The sequence below is a fragment of the Phoxinus phoxinus genome (genome assembly GCF_949152265.1).
Source record: "Phoxinus phoxinus genome assembly, chromosome: 5".
Taxonomy (NCBI): Eukaryota; Metazoa; Chordata; class Actinopteri; order Cypriniformes; family Leuciscidae; genus Phoxinus; species Phoxinus phoxinus.
The window spans coordinates 11,214,250-11,225,913 of NC_136880.1; the positions used below are offsets into that span (position 1 = coordinate 11,214,250).

The window sequence follows — 11,664 nt, forward strand, 5'->3', positions numbered from 1 at the left end:
CAGTTGTGTCATCACCCCATCCATCCTGCAGCCAATCTTTAAGATGTTTAGAGTAGAATTTGATTGTTTTGTCTTCACTGAAATTGGTAAAAAATTAAAATATTTTGATGTAATTTTTGGAGCCCCTGTTACCAATTGATGCCACACTTTGTTTTTTAATATTGTATGCTATGCTATATTTGTTACTTGTTCTGTCTTCAATAAAAAAATTTTTTTAAAACCACTTGTGTGCTGTAATTGTCCAACATCTGGAGGATACATTCCCTCTCACTCTTATCGAATGCGCTGCTTCAATTCTTTTTTAGGTTATGCACTCCCAGCGGCTGAATGAACCTCCACTTCAGCCATGGGTTATCCTCAGCTCTTGTGGCAAGGTCGATAATGGGCATTGCACATGCATGGCTGGCATTGCTGAGTCTTGCACCCACGTTGGGGCTTTGCTGTTCAAAATTGAGGCAGCAGTGAGGATACAGGGGACCAAGACAGTAACAGATGTTCCAGCATACTGGATGATGCCCTCTAATGTGGACAAGGTTCGAGCGCAGGTGGCCCACAAAATTGATTTCTCATCTGGTGCTGCTCAACGGAAAGAACTGGACCGGCGCATCAGTGGAGAAAAGGGCAGGCCGGGTATTCGTACGCGTGCTGGTAACATGAGTTCATGTGAACACAACCCCACACTTTCTGACCTGTCACCTCTTTTAAGCATTTTGCACACACACAGCAAGGCTGTTTGTCTGACGGGAATGGAGGACTATTATCAACATTATAAAGACCCTGTCTCCCCTCGCATACTGCCAAAGTCCTTGCTGCGGCTTCATGATACAGGCAAGTATGGATGTGAGTTGTCTCTCCTCCAACAGCACTGTGAAGGCCTTGCTGACATGACTGCAGTAAATGATGCACAGGCTGCTCTGGTGGAAACAAAACGGCAATACCTATCACCGGCCTGGTACGCCCTGAGAGCAGGTAGGATAACCGCATCTAACATCCATGCCATTGTGTCCACCAGTGTTTCCAAACCTGCCATCTCCACTGTGAGGAAGGTCTGCTACCCAAATAAATCAGCCACCACAGCTGCCATCAGATGGGGGATAGAACATGAGGAAGAGGCAAGACAGGCCTATGTCACTGTTATGGCACCGCAGCATGAAAACCTGAAGGTGGAGCAATGTGGGTTCATATTAAATCCATCCTTTCCAGAAGTTGGGGCCTCACCTGATGGGCTTATCCACTGCACTTGTTGTGGAAAAGGCTGTCTGGAAGTCAAGTGCACGTTTAAGCACTGCAACACCACCATCCTACAAGCCTGTGCGGATGACATGAATTTCTACCTCCAGGTAACTGATGGTAAAATTAGCTTGAAGAAGACACATCAATACTACAGTCAAGTGCAAACACAAATCTTTGTGACCGAGTCAAAGTTCTGTGACTTTGTAGTGTGGACTGTGATGGACTGTGTTGTAGTTAGAATTTTACCTGATGCGGGTTTTTGGAGCATGTGTTTAGCTAAAGCCCGGGAGTTCTTTCTTATAGTGTGTCTGCCGGAGCTTGTGGCTCACCATTACACTAGGGCAGCCTCCACAACACCACATGCCAAGCCTTTAACAGGAGTCTCGGAGACATCTCGCACAGATCCCCCTATGACATCTAGGCCAAGGAAACAGGCTCTACAGAAGAAAAAACAAACTATGGTGCCTCTGTAGAGGTGCTGAAGGACTGGATGACATGGTAGCGTGTGACAATGAGAACTGTGTAGTTCAGTGGTTCCATCTCCAGTGTGTGGGGCTTAGTGAGGCACCTTCAGTCAGCGAACCGTGGCTCTGTGCTACCTTCACACAGACAGGCTAACATAAACACACTATGATGAGTTTTTATTCATTTGGTTTTATATTATTTATGTTTTACTTGTTTACTTACATGTTCTGCACTTGTTCTTATTGTTAACTAATCCATGTTTTGTACACATGTTCTTATTGTGTATGTATACATCAATTTCATATTGCACAATATATTGTTACTGTGAATTTTTATAAAATAACTGATGAAATTTTATTCATTGATTTAATATTTATGTTATACTTGTTTACTTGCATGTTCTGCACTTGTTCTTATTGTTTACTAATCCATGTTTTGTAAACATGTTCTTATTGTGTATGTATATACATCAATTTCATATTGCACAATATATTGTTACTGTGAATTTTAATAAAATAACTGATGAAATTTTATTAATTTGATTCAATATTATTTATTTTTATCTAAACAACTGCCATAATATATTCACCAAACTTCTAACAACAATATGAACAGCAGTCTTCATAAAGCAATATAGCAGTAACAATGACAATAATAAATATAGCTGCAAGCAGCAATCACCGGGGCCAAGCGCAAGCAAGACGACAAGACGTGCCAAAGTGGCTGGGAGTGAGAGACCAACTGCAGCAAGGAGCAATTGAAGACATTTAAAGATGAATTTTGGCAAAATGGTTGAAAAATCACATACAATAACTAAAAATATGATTATCACTTTCGACCGATAGGTGGCGCAGTTACGAAACTGATGTGATGTGGTCAGAGTGAAGTGACAATGACACATACAAAGTTTGGTGTCAATATGTCAAGGCATTGCATATATAAAGCCTGAATAGTCATTTTGGCATCATGCCTCAACTTTGCCACTGCGGTATACGAAAACGGTTTCGTCTATCGACACGAAATCCATAACTTTTACTTGGCACGGTCTGGAGATGACACGATCCAATTTTGGTGAAAATCGGACGTTCGGTCTAGGAGGAGTTCGAAAAAGTAGGTTTTAAAAGAAAATAAAGATGGCGGAATGGAAGTTTGACTGACTATGGCAAAAATGGTATCTATGTTTTCAGCATAACCCAAGGAATCTATTGAGATCAGTGTCATTACTATAGGCAAATGTATTCAAAAGTTATTAGCATTTTTGGAAATTTCATTTTAACTTTTGACCAAAAGGTGGCGCTGTCTCATAATCTTTTGAGTACCTTTAGGGCCTTGTACTGATGACCCATACTGAGTTTCGTAACGATACGTTCATGCGTTCGTAAAATACAGCATTTTAGCACATAATTCAAAATGGCCAGTATGGGAAAATTGGATATCAGTCAACTCAGCACGACGCCCTGAATCTAACGAGACCACTTTTGTGATTTTTGGACAAACTGTTTTGAAGTTATAAGCAAAAACATAAATTATTCATATCTCTGGACCAGTAGGTGGCGCTGCGCCGAAACGCAGCATGTAGCCTCAGGTCATGCTTGTGATGACATGTACCAAATTTGGTCTGAATCCGATAAAGCGTTGCGGAGATACAGCCTTACGTCTGTTTTCGCAAGCGCTACGTAAAATTTATTTGCGCGGTATTCGAGAACGGTAATTCGAATCAACTTGAATTCCATAACTTTTGGTCGTCAAGGTCTGGAGATGATCTGGTTCATTTTTCGTGAAATTCAGAGCAACGGCCTAGGAGGAGTTCGAAAAAGTAGGAAAATTATGACGGAAAATGACATCATATGGTGCAGTCGAATCGTCATGAGCTCAGGAATCAGAGGAAAAAATCATTTTGTTTCTAGCCCTTGTGGTTATTAGCATAAACATGAGTGAAACTTTGGACAGCTGGTGGCGCTAGAGGGAATGAGTTGGAGACTCCAAATTTGCTATGGTGATAGATCAGGCTGTCCTCTATCACTGTGCCAATTTTCATAAGTTTCCCGCAAACGGTTCTATAGGCTGCCATAGACGCCCAGTCGGAAGAAAAAGAAAAAGAAGAATAAGAACCGGAACAGATACAATAGGTGCCCGCACCTTCAGTGCTTGGCCCCTAATAATAGTTCAGGGGCCTGTTTCAGAAAGGAGGTTAAGTGAAATCTCTGAGTATGTTAACCCTGAAATGAGGGAAACTCTGGGTTTTCCATTTCAGAATGGGAGGTATATCAAACCCGAGAAAGCAGAGTAAGTCAAGCCTGTTTCTGAAAGAGAGGTAACTTATACTCAGAGTCAGTTACCATGGCAACTTACTCTGTGAACCTAACCTGGGGTGCGTTTCCCGTACAACTATATAGCTCACTGCTTAACTACCGTAGTACGATGCATCGTTGGAGAAATCAACTAGCTAGTCACGACTGTTTCCCGAAACCGTATGTCGCAAAGTATCGTTCAACCACGTTGGTTTATGACGTCTCGCACGTGGTGGACTAATAACTTATTTTAATTCATCTGTTTGAGATCGAATTAACGCTAGATTTTGTCATATAAGTTACAGACATGGCATCTGAAGACCATTTCTGATTGTTCTCAGTTATTTTGCTTTATTACCAGACTCAATATTTGGCTCGTTCTTACATAGTAGAGCACGTTCTCACATGCGCAGTCTTCAAAAACGGTGCTTTAAATCTCTTGACAAACTAAAAGACGTAAATTACATTTGTATGTATTCTAAATAAATAACACGGGTTGTACTGAATGTCAGCTTGCTTATTTTGCTAAAGATAAGGATTTATTCAGTCTACATCTCATGTAAACTAGAAACTATGCTTCTAACCACAGCTCGAGAGGGAAACACCAAATCGTTTAACTATGCTGATAACGACGGAACTTGCGACCATAGTTGGCTAACGATGCTTTCGGGAAACGCACCCCTGGTCGGGAGCAGGTTTTCTTCAGTAAACCCAGAGTTTCTTGCGGTCTCCTCCCCTTTTTTAAAGAGGAAGCGGTGTTTAAACACTTCATTCATTCTTTCTGTACATTTATTTATTGCTGTTTTTTCCGCTGTTTTAAAAAAGAAATTTATAAGATGAAGTATATTTAACGTTAACTCCTTAACTGGCAACTGAAAATACAGTACATTAGAGTTACATCATGTAGTTCTAAACAAATTCTACAGAATTAAACTGTGGCATTTACTGAAAATCACTTGGGGGATAAGAATGTCCTTTTATACTTAGATATAAACTTCGATTCTATAGGCTACGCCACATACAAATGTGAATGTGTAGATTGTCTGATGTGTAGACACATAATATTAACATTACCCTGTAGGCCTCTCTGTGGCGCAGAAACTGTTTCTTCATACCCATCATCCAGTGAAGATGAGCATTTGTACACTTTATAACACTATTTGTCATCATTTCTGGTGTATTGAGTAGGCAGCTTACAACTGTCTGGGGTTCTGTTGGGACAGGAGGCTCAAAAAGACAGATATTAGTCTCTAGATAGATATTAGTCCCAATAGATATCAGAATCTATAGGGAGTGGGACCAACGAAAAACCCAACCCAAAGTAAAATAAATGGACCTCTTACATTTTATGAAGGCCCTTGGATCTCCGGGAGTGACTGGCTCTGATGAAGGAATTCCCTTAGCCAAAAATGCTGCTGCACTGCTAGACACTGGATGCTATTTAGTTATGTAATATGTCAAATGTTTGTAAAGTCAGATAGCCTACACCCATGATATGCTCAAGCCTTACCTGATTGAATTATGTTTTTATATATTTTTTATTTTCAGCTGCTGCCACATTCTTTTAATGCCTGCAGTCATGAAAATTAAAATTAGGTTGAATAACTGTTCTTCCAGTTTCACCTGATATTATAACAGTTACTCTAAAATAGTTATTAATTACTACCTACAAATGACATCTTCAACAGTGTAATTAGATTAATGTAATAATTACTATCTTTAGAAAGTATTGGTCTACTTATTATTAATTCTCATATCAACCTCAACCACTTGAACAATACAAGGAGGAGAGACAAGAAACTGCACTTTTAATGCTTTCAAAATGAACAATATGCAAGTGCATAAATTATTTTTGAATTGACCAAAGTGTGTAGATGGAGAAGGTTACATTCAAAATATACCTTTTAAAAATGTATGTTAAATCCACTGTTGTTTTATACAGAATTGTTCTATAGTCTATGCAGTAGCCTATTTAATGTAATTACATCATATTTTATTTTAAATTACAGAAGAATTAAGAGTAATCCCTTTAATTAAATTACAATATCTAGATTACATGGTAATTAATTACACCAAACACTGTATAACAGGTAATTCCTCTTTGTGTCTGGCGCTGTTGCCATGGTGACTCATAATATCTGCGCTCCATTGATAATGGCTTTTTATAGTTGTGGTGCACGCGCTTAACTCAGAGTCAGTCAACTTAGAGTTGATTGAACTAACTAATTTCAGCTGATCTGAAACCGAAAACTCAGAGTTCCCATCTCAGGGTAAGTCAACTCAGAGTTCAAGTTTTAACTCAGAGTTGGTTGAACCTCCTTATTGAAACAGGCCTCTGCTTTCCTGTTACATTATGGTTTCATAACAACACTGGGGCACATATTAATCAAAGCACAGCACACGCACACAATTTTGTCTAGTAAGACCATGTTTTCGCCTTCACAGGGAACCACCATGCTTAGTGGAATTGTGTCGTTCAATATGCTGTACTTTCCGCGAACACAACCAATTACCCTCTCCACGTGAACCCTAAGGTGCGCTATCTTCCTGGTGTCTTTCACGTCTTTCGCATCCAACTGACAGCGGCCTGGTGTGAAGGCGGGCGTTTTCACTTCAGCACACATCAGTCCAACGCTGTCCCTGATGTCAAACCCACGATCTGCGAGCACCAAGTCTCCAGGGAGCAGATGATTAAGAACACCACAGTCCTCTGTCACCTGTTTGTCACTCACGCGACCACCCCACCCTTTTGAAATGAAAGATATTGCTCCCTGTGGTGTAATGCCGATTAGGTATTTCAGTGTGTGTTTGTGCTTGTAGTGGGAAAATGTTTGTGCCCTAGCTTTAAGATTGGATGCCCTTTCTATGCCAATCTCGAAACAGTCCACAATAACTGCTACACGATCCCCGAAAGCCTCCACAAACTGATGTGGCATGGTACCTCGCAGACAATGCCTCTCTGGCCAGTGCACCAGTGGCTTGAAATGTGAAAACATTACTGCTATGGTGTCCCTGAAAGAAACTGAGACTGTCTTCCTGTCTAAGCCAAATAGATGTGCTACATGTTGAATTGGCAGGTTCAGTCTCAGCCGCATCAAAGTTAAAAGGACCATCTGAAAAGGTGAAAGTTTTCGACTCGTTTGTAGGCATGGAAGGAGCTGTGTCAGCACACCCATCAAAACAGCGAAGCAAGGCAGACCAGTGTAGTACTTCACCTTAATTTCATTGCCTTCAAAGAAGCGCTCATCAAAATTTTTCTTGGAGATCTCTTCCTTCAGTTGCCTGTTCTCCTCTAGCAAACGGTTGATCTCATCTTGCCTTTGCCCACAAAAGCTGCACTCTTGTTGTTCCCCAGAGTCAGAGGGTGTGTCATCGGCCATCGGTGTGTCAACAGGTGGGTCATTGGATGTGTCAACAGGTGTGACACAACAAGTATCATCAGATGTGGTGGCAGAATGTGTGATAAAGGGTGACACAACCGCAGCTTGCTGCCGTTAAATCCTTCGCTGATATCTGTCAGAATTTCCACTGATCCCTTTGTGGCCAAGGTGTAGAGACGGTGCCCAATCAGGGTCGCACTGCAACATTTCATATGCTGGCTTGCCTGAAAACAACAACAAAAAAACAGAATTTCTGTTATGTAGCTGGCAGCAATTGTGTGATTTACATGTATTCATTTGGCAGAGATGTTTAAATCCAAAGATACTTACAACAATGTAATAACTTTAAGCTATTAACAATTAAACTACAGAGCTCCAGCAATAGAATAATATGTAAGCTATTAATAATAATAAAGCATTTTAGCATTTTCACATTTAAGCTACAGATCTACAGCTTCAGCAACATAATACCTAATGAGGTCCAGTGCAAAAGATACTATAGCTAGGAATTAACACTGCATTTGTGTCTATTGGCTGATGCTTTCTAGGCATGTAAGGTACAAATTATGCCATAGCCTGTCAGTATTACACTAACCTAGTCTATCCATCAAAATCTAGATGAATAAACGAGGTGACATTGCAAATTGCAAACATTTTAATATTTAACAGCTTGCTCCCAAAACACAGCAACGTACTTACTGCTTTAATCTGAACAGCATAACTTTAGTTAACTGCTAAATGAATACACTCAATGTAAATGTAGCTAGCTAGTTAACTCTGGCAGCTGAAGACCATGTCATAAAAATATCAGTTAGCCTAACGGCAAATCGCAATTAGCCGCGATGCTTACGGAGTTGACTAGAAAACAAAGCAAAAAGACCACAGCTTTGATAATAATATCTTACCTTTGTGAAAGTGCCGTGAGCACAACAAGCATGTGTTTGGAAACATTATCGAAAGTGATGGTTTTCCTCCGTACAGCGGCAACCCAAGCCATCCGACGCCTCTTAGTAACGTCAGACACCAAATCTCCTTGTGTTTTTTTTCCAAGTAGGAAAATGGTGAAAACTAAGCTTATTTGTAAGGCGTTTGCCCTGTCAATCGTGAGACCGATTACGGCAGCCCACAATGCAACAACACTGAACCATTGTTAATAAAATAACTTACAAATTTCAAATGACCAACGTTACAACCTACTGTTTACTATCTGTCTATGTGTTTACTATACAGTGCATCTACTTCCGTACCGTGATTCCCACAATGCATTGCGACGTGACGACACGATCCCGAGCTCTATTTATTCCTGTGATCAAAGCTACATTTTCAGCATCATTAACTTACTTCAGTCTTTTCAATGTCATATGATCCTTCAGAAATCATTATAATATTATGATTTGATGCTCAAAAAACATTTCTATTACATTCTAACATATCCAGTCATTCTAGATCAGTGGCTCCGTGTAACGTTAAGTGACGTCATCGATAAACAGCAAATACTAATTTATATATTGGATAATTTATCAGTTGGTTAAATTAGCCATTTTCCACTCACCCATTCAACTGCCAGCAAATCCTTTACAAAACAAACAAAAAAATCTCACCTACACATAAAGTTGTGATTAAAAGCCTAAACTTTTATAAACAAGAGCTTAGGTTAGCCTAACAGAGCTAAGAGCTCTTCTGAAAACGGTTGAGATGCTAACGGACTTTTTCGAAGACACTAAACTATTTCTATGAAGTAAATATTCAACAGATGTGTGTCAATAACACGTAAGAAAAATGTTAGGAACAGTTGTGTGTATTATTTGTGTGATTTTAGACTTAACTCACCTGAAAGTAGTGAAAACAACAGCGAAAGATGGATGTAGCAGCCCTTGGAGCCAAAGAAGAGAGTCTCGACTGATGCATAGGATGTTCTTTATTTTTGTTCGCCAAACCAGCATGACGTTTAAATTCATCATCACCTTAGCACCTTGAAAACTGCATTGAAAACATAAATACAACAAACATTTCACACACTTGGTTTCACGGCTACCAACGTCATTACATGAACATACATTTTAAAGGACAAACATTAATTACACAGCAAAATACACCATACACGTACAAACAATTTTATAAATTATTTATGAATGAAAACATATCATACCTCGCTGCGCTCACCAAGGAATGCAAACAATATAATACAATAGTCCTTTCTTCCGTCATGAAACGTGCGTCAAGTTCTTTAAAGTCTCAGAATAAAAATCATGTAGGCTCAAACCCGGCTGTGTACCATTCACCCGCACCAGCTACCTCTTAAAGCTCATCTTCCCTTGTGCAAAACTACGGTGCCACCAAAGGGACAAATTTCAATATCACAGGTGCACAGAATTTCCGGTCAATCACATACAATCAACGTTAAAGCACATACAAAAGATAAAATGATTAAATAAGTTATGAACATTTATACAAATATTTTACCAATAACCCAACTCATACTTAATTTAATCAACAGCATACATAAACTCTAAAGTGGTCATTTACACTCCCACCAATCATGTCATGATAATTGCAACACCAAATAAATCATACATGATTCTTAAGGTCATATAAACCACTCACTATCCCAATATTGGATGATTGTAGAAATAAGCAGAGTTATGTTAATATGGGTTATATCTGTATATATGTGGACGTATACTTTATGACTACTCACTTTCAAGAAGCAGCACTAACTTTTGAATGGGTCTCTCTAAAACAGAAGGTTTAAATGGGAACTGATGCTTTCCTGATTTCTGTTCACCAACTCGTATTTTGACTCGTCGCACTAAGCCATCACTATCCATAAAGGTTTCCACTACTCGCCCCAACTGCCACTGGTTTCTCGGGAGGATGTCTTCCTTTACAATGACCACATCATTCACTTTGAGATTGCGCCGGGCCACGTGCCACTTCTGTCGTGTGGCAATATTCTGAAGGTATTCCCTCTTCCATCGACTCCAGAACTGCTCGATCAAATATTGGACTCGGCGCCATCGCTTTGTACAGTATACATCCTCCTTCTCAAATTTCCCAGGAGGTGGGAGAGCAATTTTTGATTTCATTAGGATTAGATGATTAGGTGTTAAAGGTTCAAGAGAATTGGGATCATTTATTCCATCCACTGTCAGTGGACGGCTATTAACGATGGCCATGGCCTCATAAAAAAGTGTCCTAAGGGAGGAATCATCAAGTCTACCCAAACTTTGAGCCAAAGTAGCATCCAAAACACCTCGAACAGTGCGTATCTGACGCTCCCAAACTCCACCAGCATGGCTTGCTGATGGGGCATTGAAGACAAACTCACACTGATGCTCAGCCAGAAACATTTCCAAAGCCTGGTTGTCACACTGTTTAAGTGCCTCTTTCAATTCATTCCTTGCTCCTATGAAATTCCTGCCCTGGTCACTATACAGTTGCCGCACTACTCCTCTAAGGCTTATGAGACACCGTAAGGCATTGATAAAGGAGTCAGTGGATAGATCTTCCAACATTTCAATGTGGACAGCTCGGGAATAGAAACAGGTAAATATCAAGCCGTACCTTTTGTACTCCTTCCTACACCTTTTAATGACAAATGGTCCAAAGCAGTCCATTCCACAGTATGTGAATGGGGCAGATGCTTCAACACGCTCTTTAGGAAGCTCAGCCATACGCTGCTCTTCTACCGGACGCCTCAGTTTCCTGCACCGAACACACATGTGTATCAGTTTCGCAACCAACTTGCTGCCACTGATGATCCAGAATCCATTTGCTTTAAGCTCCATTTGAGTTTGACTTCGACCTTGATGGCATACTTGTGAATGATAGTGTGACAATACAAGCTGGGTGATATGACTGTCTTTGGGTAGAATGCACGGATGCTTAAATTCTTCACTAAGCGATGAATGTTTCAATCTTCCCCCAACACAAAGTATACCCTCTTTAAGAATGGGATCAAGACTAAAAAGGGGGCTAGAACATGGAAGACTTTCCCCTACTTCAAGCATCTTCATCTCTCGACTGAATGCTTGCTGTTGGACAAGCTTTATCACTGCCTTGGCAGCACTCTCACGCTCTTTGACAGTCACAACGTCGGTTTGACACTTTCGTCCAAACACTAACCTCTTAATTCTGGCCACTACCTTAAGGAGTGTTGTCCACGAGGATAACCTAGACAGGCGATCAAGCATGTCCGTGGAATCGGACACTCTTATTGCAAATGTCTGAATGGTTTTAACCTCCGGGTCACCAACCAACAGGTCGGGTGACAAAGTAGGTTCAAGATGGACTTC

At 40.3% G+C, this 11,664-nt stretch overlaps 1 protein-coding gene across 1 annotated transcript; it reads right to left on the bottom strand.

Moving 5' to 3' along the window:
• Positions 1-1,906: 1,906 nt before the first annotated feature.
• Positions 1,907-8,636, bottom strand: LOC306998816 (uncharacterized protein). The gene is made up of 3 exons (XM_079613161.1): positions 8,275-8,636; positions 6,323-7,593; positions 1,907-2,362 (listed from the first exon to the last, which is right to left on the bottom strand). The coding sequence occupies exon 2, from the start codon at positions 7,367-7,369 to the stop codon at positions 6,341-6,343; it is 1,029 nt and encodes a 342-aa protein (XP_079469287.1). The 5' UTR covers positions 7,370-7,593; positions 8,275-8,636; the 3' UTR covers positions 1,907-2,362; positions 6,323-6,340.
• Between the last annotated feature and the right edge of the window lie 3,028 nt (positions 8,637-11,664).

What these genes read in the sequence shown, in the direction of transcription:
- LOC306998816 (XM_079613161.1), bottom strand. Translation starts at nt 7,369, where the DNA reads ATGGCCGATGACACACCCTCTGACTCTGGGGAACAACAAGAGTGCAGC.